Source organism: Lissotriton helveticus, chromosome 7, assembly GCF_964261635.1.
Source record: "Lissotriton helveticus chromosome 7, aLisHel1.1, whole genome shotgun sequence".
NCBI lineage: Eukaryota > Metazoa > Chordata > Amphibia > Caudata > Salamandridae > Lissotriton > Lissotriton helveticus.
In genome coordinates, this window is record NC_136068.1 from 1,543,251,138 (window position 1) to 1,543,276,572 (window position 25,435).

At 46.5% G+C, this 25,435-nt stretch overlaps 1 protein-coding gene across 2 annotated transcripts in view; it reads left to right on the top strand.

Moving 5' to 3' along the window:
- LOC144767531 (galactoside alpha-(1,2)-fucosyltransferase 2-like) overlaps positions 1-25,435 on the top strand; it is a 313,249-nt gene that overhangs the window by 283,951 nt on the left and 3,863 nt on the right. For both annotated transcript variants that reach the window (XM_078650953.1, XM_078650952.1), the window contains exon 3: positions 675-767. In XM_078650953.1, the coding sequence (XP_078507079.1) occupies positions 719-767 (49 nt within the window). In that variant the 5' untranslated portion in view covers positions 675-718. The remainder of the gene's footprint in view (positions 1-674; positions 768-25,435) is intronic.

The following is a 25,435-nucleotide window of genomic DNA, read 5'->3' on the forward strand; positions in this document are numbered from 1 at the left end:
AATACAGCACTGTGATTAGTCTGCCACGGAGCTCAGCCAGGGATGGGAGGGGTGGTCATGTTCTCCAGCAGCTTGTAATGCAGCCTGCATGTAGAACAGGCAAAATGCGCATGACTGGTTTGGGCTGCTTAAGATGCCCGACCAAACAGTAATTGCACACTTTGGAGGGAGCAAACCACTCCTCCCCTGCCCTGCTCCGAGAGCAGAGCAGTCCCGCCCGTCCGCAAAACAGCGCAAACATAAAATGATAATAACTTAAAGTTATTATCATTTTATGATTTTGCATCTCACACTGCTTGAAAGCAGTGGGGCGACGCTCCTCCACCATAGCAGAGGAGCCGCCACTGGTTATGTTTCCACGTTACTTCCAGGAGAAACATTGACAGCTTTGGGTTTTTTTCCGTGTTGGATAATTTTTGGAAAAGTCTAAATGGTCACAATTTTCCAAGGACATCATTATTGTATATTCCCATCTTCATTGGGATCTTTTTCTGACTGCTGTAATCTTATAAACTGATTTGAGATTCAAAGCATTAACCATTCTTCCTATTAAACTGCTACAATTGCTATATTTACAAGATGCTTAAAGCTCAAGTGAACAATGAGAGAACAAATGCCATGAACAATCTGTGTGGAATCACACTCTTATTATTTCATTTCCTTTTCCCTTTTAGGTTTTGTTGGAATCCAGTGTTCCTGACATATGTGAAAGGCTTGAATGATTACTAGATCCATGTCAAATAAGCTGTATCCAGAGAGCTCATTGGGTAAGTGTGATATTTACTCAGGGCTTTAAGTGGGATGAGCAAAGTGTGGGGAGGGTCCCTAGAAGGGATGTGGCCTGTAATTAAGGGAGTAGATGAAACCTATAATTCAAAATTCTGTGCTTGCCACAGAGTGACACTCAACTGGCATTTTGCTTCTGAGCTTTCTATTGTTGCATCCAGGTATAAAAGACAACTGGCATACACCTAATACAGTGGTTGTTAGCTGTTTAAGGTAAATAAGAAGCAACAAAGATTTTGTTGTAAATAATTAATATTGAAAATGCTTCAAAGTCTGCAATTATGAGACTGTGAATTATACTGTAAATGAAACATTGCTAAGGTCTGTGGAGGAGAGAGTAGTATTCAGGGTATCTCACTCACACTTGTTCTTCGTTTCGCACGACTTTCCTCCATCGACTCTGTTACACACTTGCTTTCCACAGCTTTCTGGAATCCTCCATCTGCACACCTTACACCCAATCTCTTTTCTTTTCAGCACATTCTTTTCACTCTCATTCACTGCACCACTTCCAAAAACTTAACACAGAAAGTCACCTATCAGTGCTGCATTTTCTGTGCATTTCGCCATGTCAACATTTTGAAAATTGTTTACCTCCTTCACACACATTTGCATAGAATCACAGCTGCAACTGGCATATGTGACTACTGTTCTGTGTACTTTGTTGATAGGGTGACCAACCGTCTGTTAATTTCATGGACTGTCTGTAATTTGGACCTCACGTCTGTTGTCTGTGAGGATTCCTTTTACGGACGCCTTTTGTCCGCAATTATGGCCATTACAGGGAGCAGCACTGCTCCCCTGCAAGAAGCCGTAGCCCCCTGATGGGGCTGGCTCGCACTCCTCCTCGAGCACAAGAGAAGCCCCACCCCGCCCATTGTCATTCTGTATGCCGGCTAATTGACACATACAGGATGACAATGGGGCAGTCAAGACTGTTAAAGCATTTGGTGGCCTCCTCTTGCCTCAGTGTACAGCAGGGCATTCTTTAGCTGGATAAAAGGTAAAACATCCATTCTGCAACTTGAGAATACAGTTTATATAAAGAAGCCTGTGAAACAAGTAAAAAAGAACGGGTTATAGTTCTTTCACTGTCTCGTCATTTTAGAACGTACACATTTTCAATATTATATTCAACAAAGCCATGGTTGCTGCTTTTTTATTTTAAGCAACTAACAACCATTGACAAAGCTAATAGTCCTGGCTTATTGTTGGTGTAATCATACTTGCTGTTTTATATATCTGGATGCAATGACAGACACAACATAATACCAGTCGGGCAGAACACTATGCCAAGCACAGGTTTTTAGCCTAGGTGTTTTAAGCTACACCCTTAATTACATTGAACACCCCCTTTGAAGAGACCCCCCAGTTTTTTTACACCACTTAAGAACCTGGAAACAAGACCATGTCATAGTCACCTCAAGTCCTGGCACTGTGCATCATGCATGGCTCAATGCTTCTAAGTTTTCAGATTGCCTATGTGCAGGGGCATAGTGAACCCTCCCCCACCCCACCCCACCCCACCCTTTGTTTTAGGAACTACAGCCAGGTGAAGTTCTTGATGGGCCTCTTCTGTCTGCAACTCTGTAGACAAAAGCTCAGCTCTTAATGTGAAAAGGTGAGTGAGTAAATTAGTGAAGAAATGTGTGAATGGCTGGATGGATTAGTGAAAGGATGAATGGATGAATGAAAGGGTGAATGGGTAGATAATGAAAGAAAGGATTGATGAGTGAGTGAGCGGCAGGATAGATGGGAGAAAAGGTAAATAGATGGATGTATGGGTGTAAGGGTAGATGGATGGGTAAAAGAGTGGTTGGGTGAGTGAAAGTATGGATGAATGAGTGAAAGGGTAGATGATAGGCGAGTGAATTGGTGGATGGATGAGTGAATGGATGGGTTGATGAATTGATAAATGAAAGGGTGGAATGGATGAGTGAAAGGGTGGAAGTAAGGATTAATATGTGAGTGAAAGGGGGTAGATGGACAAAAGGATGGATAGATAAGTGAAGAAGTCAAAGGGTGGATGGATGAGAGAATGGATGGATGAATGGACGAGTGAAAGGATTGTTGAGTATTAGGGTCAATGGATAAATTCATGAATAGATGAGTAGATGGGTGGGTCGGTGGAAGAACGGATGGATAAGTTAAAGGGGGATGGGGATAGAAAGGGATGATGGATGACTGAAAGGGTGAATGGGTGGAGGATAAATGACTGGCTGGGTGGATGAGTAAGTGAAAGGATGGCTGGATGGGTGAAAGGGTAAATGGCTGGATGGATGAGTGAATAGATGGGTGGATGGAAGAGTGTATGGATGAGAGTACGATGGATGGGGTGAAAGATTGGATGGATGAATAATCAATGGATGAGTGAAAGGGTGGATGGAGGAATGGATGAGTGAAATGATGGATGGAAGGGTACATGGTGGATAGGTTTGCAAATGGTTGAATATGTTTAGATATTTATGGGCACACAGATGGAAGGACAGAATGAATGGTGAAAGACTGAATGATAGATAAAAGAATGATTACACTTTGTGGCACCCATTATCATAAGTAACATTTCCTATACATTGACTTTCACGTTTATATGAGTCATTGTCTCTATATGATGTGTGTATGATGTAACGCACTCCGAAACCCTACCCTACATATTTGGGATCAGTAGCACTATAACAGAAATGAAATATACATGAGAGACGGTCTATGTGAAGATGAGGGGCACCATTGGAGGGTGTTAACAAGGCTGGACTGGCCGGACTTGGGCGTTGGGTGTTTCCCGAGAGGCTGGTTTTGTTACTGGGGGCTGGCACTGCAAAGTTCTTTGTATATGCAGTAGTTTTCAATCAATGATAAAAGCGGCCCCACTTGAATTCAGGTGTGGTTCACCATTGTCTGGTGACTAATACCTGCTGGAGCATCTAAGGCAGCAGCTTCTATGGTTATACTGAAAATTGTCTCAACCTAATATAAACTTATTTTGATTTGTGCTTAAGTGGTTGTCTATTTACTTACTTTTATACTAACGTGCGACCTTCTCTGACATGTCTGTAAAACGTACCGTTTGGTAACTGAAGATTTGCTATCTACACGATTCCTCATAGCTGAGTTAGCTACTGCACCCACAACCTTTTGATAAAACAGCTTTACTTTTCCATGCTAAAAAGCATATAACTAATTCACAAAAGTGAGCTTTGAAAAAATGATTTTCGGGTCCTCCCTAACCTAGCGGGAGGACCAAGCAGATGCTTGAACACAAAGAACATATCATGCTGAACGATTTGGTGGTGGTTCCATCCTCCTAGGACCACCCCAAGCAAAGTTATGGGCAAAAATACAATGCCAACCAAAGGCCTAGCAAAGCATTATGGGGCGAGATTTTAGAGTGCAGTGAACATTATAGTATTAGCTCTCAGCTGAGCCTGCAGCCCCTTGAGGAATGTTTTGATATTGGAAACTATAATATTCACTGCACTACAAATCAAATCAAATCAAATCAAACCCTCACCCCCAGTCAACTGATCTGGGTTTAATCCATCACCATTCTTTAGCTCACTCCACCACCCCAGTTCAGACATGGCCAATTTCAAATCAGTCTGACCCTGGGCCTCATGGGAACAGTCCAGCCCGAACTGCCAAGCCATGTCTTCCCTGGACCGGAAACAAGCATCCTGGGATCGGTTTCGGATTCATAATCCTCATCAGCCAGGCTATCTTGAATCCAGTGGAAGAGTGAGCAAGGGACCTACGCCTGGGCATACCCTGCCAACTGTTTGATGAATCTCCATGAACATTTCCAAAAAGAGGCAAAAAGAATTGGCAAAAATTGCAGCAATACTGCAGGATCCTAAAAAAAGGCCTCTGAGGGTGCTTTCATTTATTAACAGCAGGGGGGAATGCAGCCCCCTCCTCTACCATTTACAGGCCCCAGGGAGCCCACTCATCAGGGCAAAATGAATTATATACAGGGAGGGGGGCGTGCCCCTCCTACTCCTGCCTTTTAGAGGCTCCCAGAAGCCCACCCCATGGTGAAAACAAATCAATATGGGGAGGGGAAGCCACACAGTCCCCTTCCCCGAGCCTTTACGGGCCGCTGGGAAGCCTCCTCCAAGTCAAAATTAATCGCCACGCAGTCCCCCTCCCTCAGGTTCAACAGGCTCTGGAAAGCCCACCAAGGGAGACACAATTTCTCAAAATGGAAAGCGGTCCGGTGGCCTGGTATTTCCTAATTACATGATAGTTTTCCAACATAAGCGGTCCTTTTTTTATGGTGTGAAGCAGAAGCTCCGAAAGAAGGGACTACATTGCTCTTTGCTATTCCTGACTAAGCTAATTGTCTGAAGGAGGGTGATGGATCACTTTCCCTTACTCCTTACTCCTACTGTATTTGCTTGTGGAAGGGATGGGGCAACGTGGTCTTCCTTGGGCACACACCTTTATTGAGCTTCCATGTATCAATGTCTCCCCACTATCACTTAGCCGTAAGGAGACTATACTCACATAAAATGTTAGGGGCATGATCACAACAGTCATACACAGTCTTTGCTCTGCATTGATTTGTACATCGGTCAGATATATGCATTACCTGGGCCGTATGGTCTCAGATCAAACTCCCATCCTGCTTGGACGAAGTATGTCACCTCCCACAATACTGACTTGGAGCATACAGCCTTCTCTTCTGGAAAATGCTGCTTTCCGGTCTCTGTTGTGCGAGGCTCTAGCAGATTACTTTGAGTTATACACTGACACGGCATCATCCAATACCATAGAATGGGAGGAATTAAATATGGCAATCCAATGACATAGCATCAATATGTTGGGGGGGGCAATTGATAATTACATGCAGTCTATTGACGGCTCTTTGGTCCACCTTGAGACCAAGGCTACAGGCTCTGGAGATGATGCTCAAACTCGCATTGCTGTTTGTACAGACCAAGCTGAGCTGCTTGACAGGCTGAGATGCTTTAACTATGCATCACACACAAAAAGGTTAACTCCGACCTGGATAAACCTGGAGCTCTGTTGGCTTGGCTGGTTCTCTCTGCCCTATTTTCTACATCTGTACTGCTTTAACCTTCTTCATTCACAACATAACACATTCCTGCATTATGGTGCCCCATTATGAGTCTGCTCTCATGGGGACATTGAGTCCCTGCTGGATAATATTGCCCTGCCCTGTATTTCTCAAGAGCGACATTTGGAACTTGATGCACAAGTCACGCAAGAGAAGATATGAGGGGCCCTGCTCTAATTTTCGCTGGGCATGACGCCAGTCCAGACGTCTTGTCCTTGGAGTTTTACTGGGGGCTCTTTGATCTTCTTATCCCAAAACTGGACTAATTATAGAAGCTGGTTTTTGGGGAGGGCAGCCCCCCCCCCCGCTGTGATATGCTCTCCTCACATCCATTCCTAAACTTGGCAAAGACCCTAATTATCTCTCCTCCTACAGGCCCCTTGATAACACCAATTAAATTCTTAGTAAGATTTTGGAAAATCACTTGCTCCCTCTCCTTCCACACCTAATCCTTCTGGACCAAAGCACCTTTGTCCAGGGCATAATGACCTTGCTAAACCATTGGAGGCTCTATTTGGTCTTAGAGTTTGTGCCCAGACTTCATCCAGAGCACTCTGGCTGGCCTTATATCTCAAAAAGGCCTTTGATTCCCTTGACTGCCGGAATGTGTTTGAGATGCTGTGCAGATTTGTTTTTGGGATTTCTCTTTCTGCGCTGGATTCGGTTGCTTGCTGCATGCCCCTTGGCGAGGGTCCGAACTGGATTCCTCATTTCCACTTCAGTTTCCATTCAGCGCAGAACCAAACAGGGTTGTCCACTCTCCCCCGTATCTTTAACCTAGTGCTGGAGCCACTGTCCATCAGAGTGCACCAAGGAGGTTGAAATTTAGAAGGTTCATTGGATGCGTTGCAATTTGCTCTGGTGACTCTACATGCCCCCAACACCAACCAAGTAACCTTCTTTGACGAACTGACACCCACACTTCTTACAACTACACTTGTGCCATGCCTCTGGTGTGGAGACTACAATAGCACACTGGACATAGACATGGAGAGGTATTCCCTCCCAGTGCCAGGGACCCAATCCTTTGTAACTAGAAGGCACTTCCAACACTGGGCTTCCCAAAAGCAACTCTCCGACATATGGCGCCGATCCAACTGACAGGGAATATTCACTTCCCTCTGGACGTTATAGACCTCACACCAACATCAATGTTATTTACTGCACTTCTGACCTAGCCTCCAGAGTCAGCATGAGTGAATATTTCACAAGCACTCTGTCGGATTACAACCCACTACTACTCACGCTTGCCCAGGCAACTATATCTATATGGCGCTTTGAGGGGAAGGGCGCTTTGGGTCCCGATGTACCAAGCGACCCAGGGGGATGCAGTGGACAGCTACTTTTTGGGAAAACATGGGCACTGCCACTCCAATCAAATGGGAGGCGGTTGACCCACCTGAAAATAGACCATACAACAACGCTAACACGGTTTTCTACTCTAGACTACAGAGAATATATAGCCCGCCAACATAGATAGGGAGATAAAGCCTACTCTCCTGGCTTCTTCATTCGGAAGTACCTAGACCCTGATGGCGCTTATACACATGTTTCAAGGGTGCATCACACATACACAGAGAGATATCAACTAAACGTTCTGGGAATACTAAACCACACTGTATTGTTATGTTATGTTATTTGTACTTATAAAGCACACTGCTACCCTGAGGTGTCCTGCCGCTGAGTGCTGGTGAACTGGGAAGCATTAAGCTGTTACTGAGAGAAAAACCAAGTTTTCAAACCCTTGCTAAAAGAAATAAGATCTGAAACCTTTCCTAGTTGGAACAGGAGTTTATTCCATGCCTTGGAGGCACAATGAAAAAAGCTTCTGCCTCCCCAATTGTTTTTCTTAAACGTGGAGGTTTGGACTAATTTAGAACCAGAAGAGCGCAGGGTTCTGCTTGGGACGTACCATGTGAGTCTGTTCTTAAGAAACTCCGGGCCAATCCCATTCACCACCTTAAAGACCACACAGAGGGCCTTGAACCGTGATCTGAGAGGAACTGGGAGCCAATGTAATATTCTCAGCTCCCCTCTGACCGAGGCAAACCTAGCAGTTTCCGATAGCAATCTCACTGCCGCATTCTGGACCAGTTGCAGCTTGTACATATATTGTTTCTGTACATTAAGATAGAGGCTGTTGCAATAGTCCAGGCGGGACAAAATCAGGGCCGTAACGACCGTCCTTAGGTTGCTGGCTGAGAGGAAGAACTTGATTTTTTTGATTATTCTGAGGACCATGCAACAGGCTGACATCACCTAGTTCACTTGGTCCCCCATGGTGAGTTTGTTATCTACCATGACTCCCAAATTCTTGGCTTTCCTAGAGGGTATTGGGCAGGATCCCAGATCTTCCGGCCACCAGTCCGGTGTCCAGACCAGGGGATTATTACCAAATTTTAACACCTCTGTTTTAGCTGAATTAAGCTTTAAACAGTTCGATGACATCCAGGTGGAAATGGAGCTCATACAGTTCTGGAACCTATCTCCTGCTTCCCTTTCCACTCCCTCCGTCAGCGATAGCACAATCTGTGTCATCAGCATAGGAGGTGAGCTGGAACCCAAACGACCGGATGATATTGGCCGGGGGAGCCACATAGATATTAAAAAGCGTGGGGCTCAGAGACGAGCCCTGTGGTACCCCACAGGGAAGCGAGAAGAGATCGGAGGTGTTACCATCTAGGTCTACCGTCTGGGACCTATCAGACAAAAAGGAATGAAGCAATTTCCATGCTAAACCCTTCACTCCAATGTCCGAGTGCCGGTTCAACAGGACCTTATGGTGGACTGTATCAAAGGCCGCCGATAGGTCCAGGAGGATTAAGATGGCATTTCCTCCCCTATGCATGGCTCTCTGATTTCCTCCGTTGATTTTATTAAAGCCAGCTATGTACTGTGAAATGCTCTAAACCCAAACTGCGAAGGGTCCAAGGAGTTATTAGCCGAGATGAAATTGCTAAGTTGGCTATTCATTTCTTTCTCCAGTAGTTTAGCTGGTAATGGGAGTCTGGAAATTGTACGATAATTATTTGGGTCCTTAGGGTCCAAGGATTGCTTCTTCAATAAAGGCAGCACGGAGGCCTTTTTCCAATTTCTAGGAAAGATTCCAATCCGTAAAACTGCGTTAAGTAGAGAGGTCAGTACTGCTCCAATAATTTCCGGGATTTACTTAACGATTCCCGCGGGACATGGATCACTGGGAGCACCAGATTTTATGGTGTGCAACAGTTTGATCAAATCAGCATTCTCAATAGGGGTAAAATGATCCAATGAACCTTCAGTAGTGATTAGGCTAACTGAAGCCATTGGATTGGAATCAGTCTGTTTACCGTTGATCTGACCGACCAGTGAAGTAAAAATTGTTTCAATTTTAGTTTTTAAATCTGGCGTTTTATTGCAAAATTCTACATCACACTGTTTTTTAGGGGTATTGAATTTAGCTAGTTTCCAAATCGTTTTAAACAGTTCTTTAGAATTGGATTCAGCCATAGGTATTTGTAAGGAGAAGTATTCCTTTTTAGATTCAAAAAGAGCTAGCTTGTAGTTAGAAATACAAGTTTTATACTTTTCCTTCTTGCCTTCGGTGTAAGATTTCCGCCAATCCCTCTCTGCATATTTACAGACCAATTTGCCCTGAGCTCATCCGAATACCAGGGAGCAGTGGAAAAAGGCTCGTTTGGGAACCCAATTTTTAACAGGAACAAGCTGGTCACAAGCATTCGTGAGCCAATTTTTATAGGTAGATGTAACTTCATCCACATCTGCCGGAAACTGGACCATAGAATTCACCAGGACGTTTCCCAGTCTCTCCACATCCAGATTACCCCAAGATCAAGTACCTATCTCTCGATTCTGTTTCTGGCCTAAAGGATGTGCTGGCAAATATTAAGTTCAAACTTGATCGCATAGTGATCAGACCAAGGGATTGGAAGAACCATAATCTCGGTTAAATCTTTGTTGTTGGTATATATACCATCTAGGGTATGGCCCTTTTCATGTGTCACTATTTGTTCCAGGCCACCAGTACCCAAGATTTGGTTCAGCCTAGATGTCTCCGCCTCTTTGGAATTTTCAAGATAGAAGTTGAAATCCCCCATTATTGAGAAGGATTCCAAGCACAGTCCCTCTTCCAACATGAAATCCAGGGACTCCAGAAAACCACCTTTAGAGCCCGGGGGCCGGTATATCAGCATCCCTTTAAACGGTCTATGGGCATCAGAGTAGATATCAAAAGCTAGAGCCTCGCAAGCCAGATTGGTTGCTGGTACAAACTTGGAGGAGAGTGATTCGTGATAGATAATAGCAAGCCCACCCCCTTCTTATTGGACCGATCCAAGGTGTGGCAATGAAAACCCGCCCATAGCTTTCACCAGATCAGGGCCAGAGCTACTGTCAGTCCAACTTTCAGTAATAAAAGCCAATTTGATTTCATGCTCCCCCAGTAAGAGCGCGCATTCCACGCTGTGCTTCACAAGGGATCTAGCATTAAACATGATACATTTCAATGTACCCCTGTTCCCATGTGTCACTAATTTTAAGCTTTCCTGAATGGTCTTATACTTATTCTTATACTTATTAATAGACCCGTTAAGGATGGTGGGGAGAGGTATCTGACAGCGAATGCATTGGGAGCTCATAGTATAGTTCTTATCATTGTCTAGGGCCAACCTAGTACATTGCTGATTCCTACCTGCAGGGTTAAGTTTATGTAAATCCTTACTTGAGTAAAATATGTCATCTGCCTTGCAGCATTCAGTGGCCTGAGCCCTGCGCCCGGCCAGAGCGCAGATGGGCACATATGGGCTTTCCTTTGGTGCACCTGCTGTGCGCACGCCACATCATGCTTGTTAAATAGTGTGCCTTGTCAGGCCACTAGACCGCTAACCGGTGCTCCCAGACCCGGAAGTGAGTTTTCCTGTCTGGGGCCGGAACCGGGTCTCAAGCAGTGCGCTAATTAAAACACAAACCCCCCAGAACATTCAAATTCCCATTAAAATAAGAAGCAGCCTAAGGGATTTAGAACGTAGTTGTCTCTCCTGGCGATCGTTGAACGCAGCTTCGCCCAGGGAGACCAGCACGGCGCGAACGAGCGTGCCTGCTAAATAGTGGGCCTTGTCAGGCCACTAGACCGCTAACAGGTGCTCCCGGACCCGGAAGTGAGTTTCCCTGTCTGGGGCCGGAACCGGGTCTCGAGCAGTGCGCTAATTAAAACACAAACCCCCCCAGAACATTCAAATTCCCATTAAAATAACAAGCAGCCTCAGGGATTTAGAGCGTAGTTGTCTCTCCTGGCGAGCGTTGAAGGCAGCTTCACCCAGGGAGACCAGCACGGCCCGAACGAGCGTGCGTGCTAAATAGTGTGCCTTGTCAGGCCACTGGACCGCTAACCGGTGCTCCCAGACCCGGAAGTGAGTTTTCCTATCTGGGGCCGGAACCGGGTCTCGAGCAGTGTGCTCATTAAAACACAAACCCCCCCAGAACATTCAAATTCCCATTAAAATAAGAAGCAGCCTCAGGGATAGAGCGTAGTTGTCTCTCCCGGTGAGCGTTGAACGCAGCTTCGCCGGGGGAGACCAGTATTCTGCTCCTTAGACAACAGGGATACCTTACACTGAGGTATCCTTGGACATGCTCTACCTATCGCAAATCACTTCCTTGAAGCATTTATAACTAGAAACTCCACTTACTATCGAGGAGATTGCTCAGATTGCCAGGAGTTAGACAACGGGCACTGAAGGCTTTCCTATGGAGTTCTATGCCATGTTTGCCCCGCACCTGGCTCCCATACTACTACAAGTGTGTGAGGCAGCCAGAAAAGAGGGTCAGCGTCCACCCTATATGAGGAAGCGGTTCTTACAGTACCTCCCAAATCAGACAGGGATCCATTACTGGTGGGATCATGTCATCCCTTGTCACTGTTAAACACGGATTACAGAATCCTAGGGAAAATACTGGCAAAATGACTGATTCCTATAGCACAATCAATAGTTCACCCAGATCAAAATGATTTTATTCCCGGGCAGAGTCTCTAGCTAAATTTGTGTAGATTGTTTCTGATAATGGACTGGGCACGCTACCAGGATGCATGCTCTGGGTCTCCTCTCTGGACATTAAAAAGGCTTTCGATACCTTGGGGTGGACCTACCAGCTGACAGTTCTCCTTTAAATTAGCCTGGGACCAACAATACTATCATGGATACTCCTGCTCTACACGTCTCCAACAGCATGTGTGAAAACTGGCCAAGTGATATCTGACTCACCTCCCATAGAGCATAGTACTCATAAAGGGTGCCCGCTCTCCCTATTCTCTTTTCTATGGCATTGGAACTGTTGGCCTGTGCTCTGCGAGTGAAAAGACGTGACTGGGGTATGCAGCTGGAAGGTCAGTAGCACATAATTGTGCTGTCAGCAAATGATGCCCAGATTTACCTTCGGGACCACATAACAGTTGATGATGCAAAATGTTAAAAAATCACAATACACAACATATTTACTGATTGACTACACAAAAAACTGAAAGTACACTTTGCACACGTTAGACACAGTGACACATGAAACTGAGACAAGTGCAGTATGTGCACCGTAATGTGTTTTAAAATGCAATATGAAGAAAACATAAATACAAAGCAATATTAATACATATAAATGAGTTGTGCTAATACATTTCTTAGGAACATTTATTGATGAAGTTATGCTGTAGTTTAGAGTTTCTAATGCTTTCTGTTAGAATTCACTATTTACAAAAGTTGGTGCAAAAACATGTAGAAAGAAACTAGAATGATCCTGAAACTTTGCATAATAATGCTAGAGATTCTATAGTTTACACAAAGTGAAAAACTAATTTTGTGATAGGAATTTAGAAAACGCTACACTTATATAAATGCTGGGAAAATTTGTGGTAGTAGGGTATTTCTGTGGACTTCCAAATCGCTCATTTCTCATGACCAGCATGGGAAAGCATCTCACTGTTGCAAGTGTCCAAGGTGAAATTATGTGAAGCTTAACATATGATAGTCTTTCGATGGTGGCGTGATGCTACATCACCGGAACATTGTTAGAAACTTTATAAAAGAGGAAACTACAAAGGAGGGGCATTGTAGATGCAATTGATTTTTGCTCTTTGTCGCATATGCCATTCTGAATTGTCCTACTCTGAGACCTAGGCACTATGCTGATTGATTTTTGGCAATAATCTTTTTACTTTGACTGCTTTGCTGAGGCCAAATTTGGTAGCTGATGGGCTGACATATTCTTTGCCAAACCATTCCAATTTTCACTTTCTTTTATTTTCTTGGTTATGCTTATTGACTCACCCTTGATGGACTTTAAATCTGAACCCCTTTGTGCAGAATTTGAGCTGTTAGATGACAAACTATCCTTCTGTCCTAATAGTGATGGGACCTTGTAACTCTGTAAACTGATTTTATAGTAATCATCCGATAAAGCTTGGCTAAATGTTTGGCTCTTTTGGACAAACTGTGATATTCTTAACTACAATTCTCAAGAGATTACTTGTGGCAATGAATCTTTAATACAATAACCAAATTAATCTAATATCTGTTTGAGTCTATTATCGCGTTCTTTTGGTTCTTCCATTTAAATTGTGCTGTTTACTAATGATTTAAATGTGTTGTAGGGAAAATCAGGAAACCCTGTCAGAACATCAAGTATCCCTTTTATTGTTCTGTGTTGCTGAACTTTTGGTCTTCATAATTCTTGGCCGACTTAATTTCTTCAGGAGGTTGGGTCTTCCCATTGCTATTCTACATTTACACAGTATGGTTTTAAGAGTGGTATACCTAAATCTGATCTCAAATTTGTAGGTTAGCTGTCAATTTAATGGTCCTCATTGGACAGCTAACAGGGTGCTTGACCACCTAATTTCTAGCCCTCCTATCGGCGGAGAAATATTTGTCAGAGGATCATTGCCTCTGTGGTAAATGGAAATGTTGGAGATTTTCTAGTCGTAAAGGGCCCAGTATGGATAGAGTAGTAAGGAGAGAAAGCGTTAAATAATAAAACTAATTACCGCGCTTGCGCTGCAACACAGTAATTGGCTTGTTGGAGGAATTTGGCAGGAGGTGAGGCCTGTGTATAAATTGAGACAAATCAAATCTGTTTTGACTAATACCAGTACCACTCCCACACAAACTATTATTACCGGCCATTCCCCTCGAACATGCATATAACACTATTAGATATATGGGGGTTCAGGTGTGCTAAGGGGAGGTGGAGTTGAGATCCAGGAATCTAGGAAAAGCTTTCACCAGCATAGGGTCCTCACTGCCCTTTTGGTGTGGCCTACCAATATCCCCTATGGGATGGGTAGCTATCTCAAAGATGGTAATTCTTCCTAGACTACTTTAATTCTTAGATATTCTGGTGATCCTAAGAAAGGGTTCTTTCGGGAGCTGCAGTCCCTACTAATCACCCTGATATGGCGGGCCGATAGTCGTAGAATGTAGATTCGCAAATTATATGCACCTCTAGATAAAAAGGGGGTGAGGTGTCCCAAACTGCAAGTGGCATTATATAGCCCCTCAACTTCAATGGCTGGCAAATTGGCTAGCCAGGGACTGTACCCAGGAGTTGGGGAACTGGCTCTCAGACCCACTCCTAGATGCAATTCTAGAATGGCGACCAGGTGTTGGATTTGGCAACCCTGGCGATCAAGGGCAACGTACTAATGAAGGCAGCCACATCTAGCTGGAGGAGGGGCCTTTATACTCAGAGAAGGCCGGCACATTTTGCTCCGCCCTGCTCACTATGGGTGGTACCAGGCTGTCATAGCCTCCTATGCAGATTTGATAGTCACCCATGACAGGAGACTGACCTCCTCAGCTGGGGGAGATCTCTTTTCAGATGGCTTGCAGAGACAGTTCAATGATCTGGTCGACACAAACAGGCTGCACACTGGGAACTACCTTCTCTATACTTCACTAGCGTATACCATGTGGCACAGAACACATGATATACCAACCATTTCCCAAGTACTGCAAACACTCCTTACACTAGGGTGAGCCAGACATGTGGTGAACGCCTTTAGACTGCACTACAACTTGTGACGGATCTGCCACACCGAGCCCTGAGGGCGTGCTGGTCATTGAACATTGGTCAGGAACTTACAGGCACTCAGCAGGCACAATGCCTCCAGACATTTAAAACTCAATCCCATAATGCCCGCTTCAAGTATCTAAAATTGAACTATTTACACCAAATGCACTTGATACCCCAGCGGATAGACAGCATGTTCAAGTAATCTATAGGCACATGTTCACGGTGTCATGAGGTCAATGCAGACTTCATCCGCAAGATATGGCACTGTGCAATAATCTCAAAATCTTTGGAGGGGATTATGACGCAAATACCTGATATGGAGGGAAGGCAGTTTGCCAGGGCGGCACCACACTGTATAGTATGGCTCACAAGGCACTCCAAACGTACTCACAATATGGAAACACTTATTTACCTTGCCCTAGGCTTGGAAGTCCACAACCAACCCCCTAGGGAACTGCCTACTCAACCTAAAGAGAGGTGCAACTCAGAAATCAAGGCACACGCCCAAAGCACGGGACCTACCCCTACTGAACTGAGAGGGTTACCTGAACGCTCTGGAGGCCAAAACAGACTAGAGGACACCATGAATACCATCTTCTATATTCATTTGGTCAAAGAGACCCTTCGCCCACTGTACCCACCACCAAGATATGTGTAACTCCACTACTGACACCCACTGGTGGTCACATGAGGCAAAATCCCTTTATAATCCCTACTAAAGGTTCGACCGGTAGTGTATCTTCAGGAGCACAAGATACTCCTTCCCCCTTCCTACAGCGTCTTTCTGTTCTCTCTTCCTCACTTCTTGTACCTTCTCCATTCTACACAGATCGTCTAGTCTTAGTTTTGTGGTTTTTTATATTAAGGGTTGTGTACAGTAAGACCAGTATTATCTTCGACATTAACAGTACGGTATAATCTGTAAAATTTTACCCATTTATCATGCCGCTTATGCTCAATTTTGTACTCAATATAGTGATTATATAATTTGTGGCAATTGTTATCTCAGCAGAAATGTCAATAAAGAAATACTGTGGGGAAAAAAGGAGCTGAGACTTGGGGCGCCCCTAATACATGGTCTGCACGCTGCCTCCCTCTATGCTGATGATATGTTAATCTATCTTCGGGATGTCTGTGCAAATCACGCGGATAAAGTGCAGGTCCTGAGTGCATTCCACCAAGTGTGCAGACTGCGGGGGGGGGCTCTTCTACGGCAAGGTGCCTTATTTCACTACTTGGGGATCAGGATCTATCACAAGTAAAGAGACTTGCTAGATGGTAACATCACCTGATCGGTTACGGAGCTTAAGAGCCCATACGCCTAAATCAGCCATTCTTCACCTCATTACATGCTCTGCCTGGAAATTAAATTAAGGGTGATGGCTGCTGCTGGGTGGCACTAGGGGTGGCACTACCAAAGATGTGGCACCCGATGGATCAGGGGGAAGGGGGGCCTCGAGCTTTGAACATTGTTATTTGGCATCGCGGAAGCAATGGATTTCCAGGCTTTCTGAGCTTCCCTTGGCGGTCACGACTGCACTTATGGGCTCACTACCCTTAGAAACACTTCAGCTCTTTTCTTCACCTAGATGCACCATTCGACCGCCCGCTCCCATTTGCTTAGTGTGACACAAACATACCTAAGGCGAGTACTGCAGCTCATGGCTCAGTCACCTGGAATGAGAGTGATGGGCGACAGCTGGTTTGGCATCCCTTGGTGACCTCTTTCATGACAGTGCTCTTTTCCCCTTTGCAGAGTTTGTTGAACAATATGACATACCTTCTGGTCACTACCTGACATACAAGGGTGCTCTGCTCAGGCTGGGGCATAAGTGTGGATAAACCGCTACAAATGCGGTCATTCATTATCTGCATGTCATGGGTCAAAGTAGAGATCTCATCCGCTGGCTGACCAACAGCCTTGGTGAGCATACTTGTGTGCTCCTGTCTGGCATGAATGTTAAATGGCAGGCAGATCTTGGAAGAGGTCTCACAGAGGAATGGGCCAGAATCCTTGCATACCCTGCTAAAGTGACTAGGAATACCAGCTTTTAGTTCATTCCATTTTGTCCTACTACATAGGGATTATCTTAACCCTACCAAACTAAATGAGTACTTCCCTGTTGTGTACGAGTGCTTCCCATGCTGCAACTTGCCAAGTAATGACATACCTCATATGCTATGGACCTGCTCATCCCATTCACTTTATTATAAGCAGGCGGTTAGCTCACATCTTGGCCGCCTAACTGGCAAAGACACCCTCAACAGTTGGGAGGCTTGTGCACTGGGGCTCTCCTGCCACACTCAGAAGACTAGGCTTGCAGCCTGTTTTTTAGATCTTGCTTTGGTGGTGGTAAAAACCCTGATGACTAAACATGGGCAATCGAATGTTCTGCCCCAGACATCCACATGGTGCCAATCAGTAGTCATCTGAGATTGGGTGAAGTACAACGTGCTTCTGCAACAGGTGGCCAAGGACCAGAGAAAGCGTCCCCTCTCACAGGGGTGGGACGCACTACTTGTGGCCTTTTAAGTTCTACCCGGAGATGACACATGCCCACACTGAGCACACAGCTGCAATTAAATGGTCTCTTCACCCCTACTGGCTACAGTTGCCTAAAGGGGGCATCTATGGAGCATGCCCCTATAAAGCCCCTGGTCCCAATGGCGAAACCACATGACGCTGCACAAATGCACACCCATTTACACATAAGGTTGCCCGCTGAAACAGTAGGACACCTGTCCCTATCTCTGTTGCCCACCCTGGACCCTCCTCTGCTAGCCAATTCCTCATCACTATGGAAGCTGTACCACCCCTCCGGCCTTTGTTGTCACTTATAGTTCTATTTGTTTGTTTTTCTTTCCAATCTCTAAAAGATGGGAGTCTTATGTGTTTCTGGTGGCTGAACAGTACCGGTAATGTACAATATGGTATTAAAGTGTATAGATGGTCAAAGCTCCACTGGACATGTGGTCCCATCAGTACGAGTTTAATAATCCCCATCACAAGCATTGCTCCCCACCTGCCTGCTCGATTGTAACATCTGTGGTTACTTTTTTTTTTTTATTATTATTTTTTTTTTTTATTGACATACAAGCCAGGGTGATTGACAATCTCATTTTGCAAAAATATAATGCAGATACATATCAATATACAAAAAAAAACAAGCTATTAACATTTTCTATAATCTTTGTTTAGCCACAAATAAACCCCCAAATGACAAGACAAAAAAATTCGTAACCCAAGCTGGTCGGTAAAATCACTGTCCCCCCAAAACATCCATAGTCTGTAGCACTTGCAAATTTTACAGAAAATGATCCCAAATCTTAACAAACTTAGCCATTGCTTTCGTTCCTCTAATCTTGGCAAGTGAGCCTTCCATAGTATGAATTTCATTAACAATAGCCCCCCACTCAGTCATATGAGGAGGATTCTGAGAGATCCAAGCTCTCGCTATAACCAATCTAGCACAGGACAGGAGAATATTTAACAAATCTTTGTTAATACTGTTGGTGGAATGTATAGCCAATAGAACAGAAGCTGCGGATATTGCAGAGTTGATCACATGTTTTTGAAGTAAGATATTTTCTATTGCTGACCAATACTTAGTTAATGATGGGCAAGAATAAATCACATGTATGAGGTCTGCTGCCACCAGACCACATTTAGGACATTTAGTGCGATCACTACCTAAGTTATTTTGTGACCATTTAGAAATTCTTAATGGAGTATAATATAGGTGACATATAGTCTTGTAAGATTGAAGCTTTAAGCGTGAAGAGTGAACCGCTTTTGTAATGTTCACTAAAGCAGCCGAAATATATCTGTGGTTACTATTGTGATTTGTTCTAATGTGCAATATGTTTAAAATTACAATAAGGATATCTAAAAGAAAAAGTTGCCGGTTCCAAGTGCGGTTTCAATGCTGGGTCTCTTTTGTCCCACGGATGCAACATACATAGGTTGAGCAGTACTTTCCATCTTCACTTACAGCTGAGCATGAGCATGCAAGGTTAGATATATGAGGCAGGACTCTTGTTTTTTCAAGAAACTGTCTGGAGGCATCCATTGTTGATACAGCTGATTGTTCACTACAAACTGTACGGTTGACCCTAACGTTGAATTGTATTTCTTTCTTTGTCACTTTTCACCACACAATGGCTGTATCCTCCATTACTGTCCCTACTGTCCCTCTGCTTCATGCACACTGGTCTATTTGCGTTTATTTACATTAGCTGCACACCAAATATATTTTCTGTTTTTGTTTTACATTGGCCATTCCTGTTGCTTTATTGCCTCTTTTGTTTTAATCCAGAAAGAAGAGCTCACTTTCAGGTTCAGGGAGAATAAATTGCCACCCTAGTGACACCAGAGAAATTCCATGGTTGTGTCTTGTGGAGCCCTATAGGTTTTTTAGTATGAACTTTCTATCCATTTTAAACATTATAAGTCTCTCTACATTTTGAGGATGGAGAATGGTCTTTCTAACCATGATAACTGCCCCAGCTGCACTAAGCACCCACTTGAGGATACACTAATGACGGGACATGTAAGATTCTCAATGTTATCCTACTGAGTTCTGGTTACTATTTTTTCCCATTCCCATAGCACAATCAATCAATCAATCAATCAGAACAATTTGTATAGCGCTCTACCCACCCGGAAGGGTCTCAAGCTGCTGGGGGGGAGGGGTCTGTTACTGCTCGAAAAGCCAGGTCTTGAGTTGCTTCCTGAAGGAGAGGTGGTCCTGGGTCAGCCATAGGTGGATGGGGAGGGAGTTCCATGTCTTAGCCGCCAGGTAGGAGAAGGATCTTCCTCCGGCGGTGGCTCTGCGGATGCGTGGTACGGTGGCGAGGGCAAGGCTGGTCGATCGCAGCTGGCGGGTGGGCGTGTAGAAAGTGAGGCGGTTGTTGAGGTACTTGGGGCCCAGGTCGTGGAGAGCCTTGTGTGCGTGGGTGAGGAGTCTGAATGTGATCCTCTTACTGACGGGGAGCCAGTGCAGGTCTCTCAGGTGGGCGGAGATGTGGTTGTGGCGGGGGATGTTCAGGACGAGTCGTGCGGAGGCGTTCTGTATGCGTTGAAGTCTTTTCTGTAGTTTGGCAGTGGTTCCCGCGTAGAGGGTGTTCCCGTAGTCCATTTGGCTTGTGATGAGTGCCTGGGTGACCGTCTTCCTGGTTTCGTTGGGGATCCATCGGAAGATCTTTCGGAGAATGCGCAGGGTGTTGAAACAGGATGACGAGACGGCGTTGACTTGTCTGGTCATTGAGAGGGCGGAGTCCAGGATGAAGCCCAGGTTTCGTGCGTGGTCCGTTGGCTTGGGGGTGGTGCCCAGGGCAGGGGGCCACCAGGAGTCGTCCCAGGCGGAGGGGGATGATCCCAGGATGAGGACTTCCGTCTTGTCTGAGTTCAGTTTCAGACGGATGAGCCTCATCCATTCCGCGACGTCTTTCATTCCTTCCTGGAGGCTGGCTCTGGCGTTGGCAGGGTCGTTGGTGAGGGAGAGGATCAGCTGTGTGTCGTTGGCATAGGAGATGATGTTAAGGTTGTGTTGGCGTGCGATGGCTGTGAGGGGGCTCATGTAGACGTTGAAGAGGGTGGGGCTGAGCGAGGAACCTTGAGGTATGCCGCAGATGACTTCGGTGGCTGCGGATCGGAACGGGGGAGGCAGACTCTCTGGGTTCTTCCGGTGAGGAACGAGATGATCCACTCCAGTGATTTCCCTTGTATTCCGCTGTTGCTGAGGTGGTGTATTAGAGTGCGGTGGCAGACTGTGTTGAATGCTGCAGAGAGGTCCAGGAGGATGAGGGCAGCTGTTTCCCCGTTGTCAAGCAGGGATCTGATGTCGTCTGTGGCTGCGATGAGGGCGGTCTCGGTGCTGTGGTTGGCTCGGAAACCGGACTGTGAGGGGTCGAGGGATCCGTTCGTCTCGAGGAAGGCGGCGAGCTGTATGTTGACGGTCTTCTCGATGACTTTGGCAGGAAAAGGGAGGAGCGAGATGGGGCGGACGTTCTTGTGGTCGGTGGGGTCCGCTGTCGGTTTCTTCAGGAGGGCGCTGAGCTTGGCATGCTTCCAGCTCTCCGGGAAGGTGGCGGTGTTGAAGGAGATGTTGATGATGTTCCGGAGTTGGGGTGCGATGATGGAGTCGGCCTTGTTGAAGACGTGGTGGGGGCAGGGGTCAGTTGGGGATCCAGAGTGGATGGTGTTCATCGTGCGTGTGGTGTCTTCGGTGCTGACCGGGGTCCAGTTGCAGAGGATGGTGGGGGGGGGCGTTGTTTCGGTGGTTGGGTGCGTGATTGGTGCGTCGAAGCTGTTGTGTATGTCGGCGATCTTGCGGTGGAAGAAGGAGGCGAGTGAGTCGCAGAGGTCTTGCGAGGGTGTGATGTCGTTGTTTCTGGCGCTGGGGTTGGAGAACTCTTTGACGATGCTGAAGAGTTCCTTGCTGTTGTGGGTGTTGTTGTCCAGACGTTCTTTGAATGTTGTCCTTTTGGTGGTGCGGATCAGCTGGTGGTGTGTGCGGGTGGCGTTCTTGAGGGCGGTCATGTTTTCTGTGGTCTGGTCATGGCGCCAGGCTTTTTCCAGGGTGCGGCAGTTTTTCTTGGATGTTTTGAGTTCGTTGGTGAACCACGAGGCTTTTTTGCTGCCGTGTCTGCTGGGAGGGTTCTTCAGTGGTGCGAGGTCGACGGCGCAGTTGATGAGCCACTGTGTGAAGATGCGGGCTGCTTCGGTGGGGTCCGTCGTGTTGGTGGGAGGGTTCTGGCTGAGGGAGGTGGTGAGCTGTTCGGCAGTGATCTTGCTCCAGCTCCTGCGGGGAACCTGTTGCGGGTGGTGGTGGGTCGTGGTTCTCTTGAAGCTGAAGTGGACGCAACTGTGATCAGTCCAGTGAAGTCCGGTGGAGTGGCTGAAGGAGATGTGCTTGCTGGAGGAGAAGACGGGGTCAAGCGTGTGGCCAGCGTAGTGGGTGGGGGTGTTCACCAGTTGCTTGAGTCCGAGGTTGGCGAGGTTGTCCAGCAGGGCGGTGGTGTTGCTGTCGTTGTTGTTCTCCAGGTGGAAGTTGAGGTCCCCTAGGAGGATGTAGTCAGAGGAGGCGAGGGCGTGCGGGCTGATGAAGTCTGCGATGGCTTCGCTGAATTGTGTGCGTGGTCCAGGGGGTCTGTAGATGAGAGTGCCTCTGAGCGTGGTCTTGGGGTCGGTGTGTATTTGGAAGTGGAGGTGCTTGGCAGCGGTGAGGGTGTCGTCGGAGTTGGTCGGGATGCGGATGGTGTTCCTGTGGACGATGGCGAAGATTCCTCCGGTCTGGTTGACGAGATCCCTCCGGGTGATCTTGTATCCGTCCGGGATGGCTATGGCGATGTTGGGGGCTGAGGAGGCGTTCATCCATGTTTCCGTGAGGAAGGCGAAGTCTGGTGATGTTGTGTCGAGCAGGTTCCAGAGTTCGACGGCGTGTCTGTGGACGGAGCGGGTGTTGAGCAGGATGCACTTGAGGTGGTTGTTGCTGGTGCCTGGCCTTTTGGGTGCGGTGATGGCCCGGAGGCAGGTGAACTTGCAGGCTTGGCAGGTGAAGGGTCGGTGGGTGCGTTTCGGGGTGGCTCGGTAGCAGGCGGGGTTCCGGTCGGGTTTGAGTGCGTTGTGGGTGGCGGCGTCGTAAGTCCGTCGTGTTGGCTGGCATCGTCGGGGGCCAGGGGTCCTAGTGCTGGGCACGGGCCAGGCACGGATGGGCGTAGACGGGCCTGCCTTTGGCGCGCCTTCGGCGCTCAAACAGCGCGCCCGCTGCGCTTCCGCGTGGCGACCTCCATAAATGTCCAAGTGGGAGGGAGGAGCAGCTGGGAGGCGGGAGCGGGGTGGCCAATGGGCGGTCGAGGGGGGGTACAGAAGAGAAAAGGGGCGGAGCCGCAGGGGAGAAGCGGCGGGGAGCGGGGAGGGGAAGTACGGCGGGAAACAGACACGGGGAACAAAGACTTTGGAAAAAAAATACAACAACACTAAGGTACTGGCACAACAATACTGGGCGCAATAATAGTTCAACAGAACCTGGCACTCAGCTGGCGAGAGTGTGGGAGGCACGGGCACAGGAGTGATCCACGCTGCTCTGGAGCGGACAGCAGCTGAGGGCTCACGGCGGCAGAGGGGGCAGGAGTCTTGGGCACCCACGGGGGGGAGCCGCGCGGTGTGTGGAGCGACCGGCCCTGCAAGCAGGGTCAGGGGTCACAGCTCACCACCACGCGGCGACCTCCATAAATGTCCAAGTGGGAGGGAGGAGCAGCTGGGAGGCGGGAGCGGGGTGGCCAATGGGCGGTCAAGGGGGGGTACAGAAGAGAAAAGGGGGCGGGCCGCAGGGGAGCAGCGGCGGGGAGCAGAGAGGGGAAGAACGGCGGGAAACAGACACGGGAACAAAGACTTTGGAAAAAAAATACAACAACACTAAGGTACTGGCACAACAATACTGGGCACAATAATAGTTCAACAGAACCTGGCACTCAGCTGGCGAGAGTGCGGGAGGCACGAGCACAGGGGTGATCCACACTGCTCTGGAGCGGACAGCAGCTGAGGGCTCACGGCGGCAGAGGGGGCAGGAGTCTTGGGCACCAACGGGGGGCGGAGCCGCGTGGTGTGTGGAGCGACCGGCCCTGCAAGCAGGGTCAGGGGTCACAATGACTCTTCATCCAGGTAGTCTCCTATCTTCTTCTCCATTTTCATAGATGCAGACCTTGTCTGTTTTCGTGAAGCCTGCACCTGTGCTCTTGATTAAGTCCTAGAATATTCATAAACCAACTCATTTCAAATTTGGAAGTGAAAGTGATGTTGTTATTGCTGTAGATTTAGTAGCAGGCAAATGTGTTGACACCAGTGGGTACCACTGCTGCAGTTGTGACATGCGTCTGAACTTGAAGACACCACCACAATCTCCAAAGGTTGAAGGCAGAACTTCAGTTCTGCTAGGGCCTCGAATTTACAATTGTTAATCTTATAGGTCACTCACTTTCCTGGGAAACTAGTTTTTTTTAAATGGAGACATTCCTTAATGAGATCAGTAGAAACTATATAGCCCTTTTTTGTAACTTTGGATCTCTTTTTGAAACTTTTGATTTGAGTTCACTCAAACGATTAAGCTGTTGACTAAAGCAACTAGTTCTTCATTGACATTTATGTTTGACTGGTAGACCCTTTAAAATTGTCCTATGGCGTAAGCAACAGTGAAATTACTTAGATCATTGGAAAATCCTCCTTGCTGATTTCCTGTGTCAAAATCTCAAACGCCAGTAGCATTTGAGTCAGTTAATCCTGGCATGGCTTTGGCTGCTGTATCCCCTCTCCTTTGTAGTATGTAATCATTGATAGGCCTGTCCTGCTCAAACTAGCATTGCAGCAAGTAGAATATGAAATTCTAATGGGTTGAGCTGTTAAGACTTTTACAGGAACTCTATCAGCACACTGAACAATACTCAGCGGCTTCTGGGCTTTGAAGGAATGACTGAAACAAGTGTAAATCCTGCAACAGTTGACTAGTTTATTGTTGATTAAGTCTTCTTTCTTGCAGTCCTGCACAATTAGGTTGATGTAATGGAGCAAAATGTCGGACTATAAAGCATCCATGGCTCTGACAATAAATCCAATGCTGTGACCTTTCAGCGGAAGCCATTCATAAACTTTGTTATTAAATTCTGTCAGAATGTTGGGATCTGTATATGATTTCTCTATCAACGATGCCAAAGTTGCATTCTGGTGAATGCCTTGAAAAGCTTTAGCAATGGTAAGACCAGCATATAACCTTTGCTTAACCCCTTGAAAGGAGACCCAGTGTGAAACTATGCACATCACTGATTTCCCTGCAGAATTACAGGGAAAAGATTTCACATGAACCCAGGCCCAAATGTGACTGAGCCTTTGGTGGCCCTTGACACACCACAAATAACGCAGCAACAATAATGTACAAAAGAGTTCAACCCAAAAAAAAATGCTAGTACAACAACAATGAAATCCTGAGAACACATTAAAATAATGTTAAAGAATCCGTCAACTACAAACAGCATTTAATGCACTAGACAAAAATCACCAATGCAAAATACATTAAAAACATAAAGAAAACTTAAAGGAAAACCAATCACCCAAATACACAAAATGACAGACAAGCATGTGGGAAAGAAGGTAGCTGGGAACAAATGAAAATGTCTGGTAACATGGGCAGGACGTCTGAAACACCCCAACACTAGCCACCAACAGGCACATGCAGGCAAACAATAAAATCTAGCATGAATACAAGACCATCCATGTTGGAAGCCGAAGTCCCAATCCCGCACTACTGTCAACAAGTGCATGACCTGGGGCTCCCATTCAATGTTAGGCCAAGTAAGGACACCGTTTGAGATAGTAAGACCTGATAAGTGGTTACACTTGTCAGGACAACATGCTAATTTAGCAAACTGCGTGCAGGCCCTACACTCCAGGCCAGAGTTCCCTTTTCCGTGTGCCTTTGCATTACTAGCCCTGGCACACACAGAGCACATCACTAGGGACTTTAC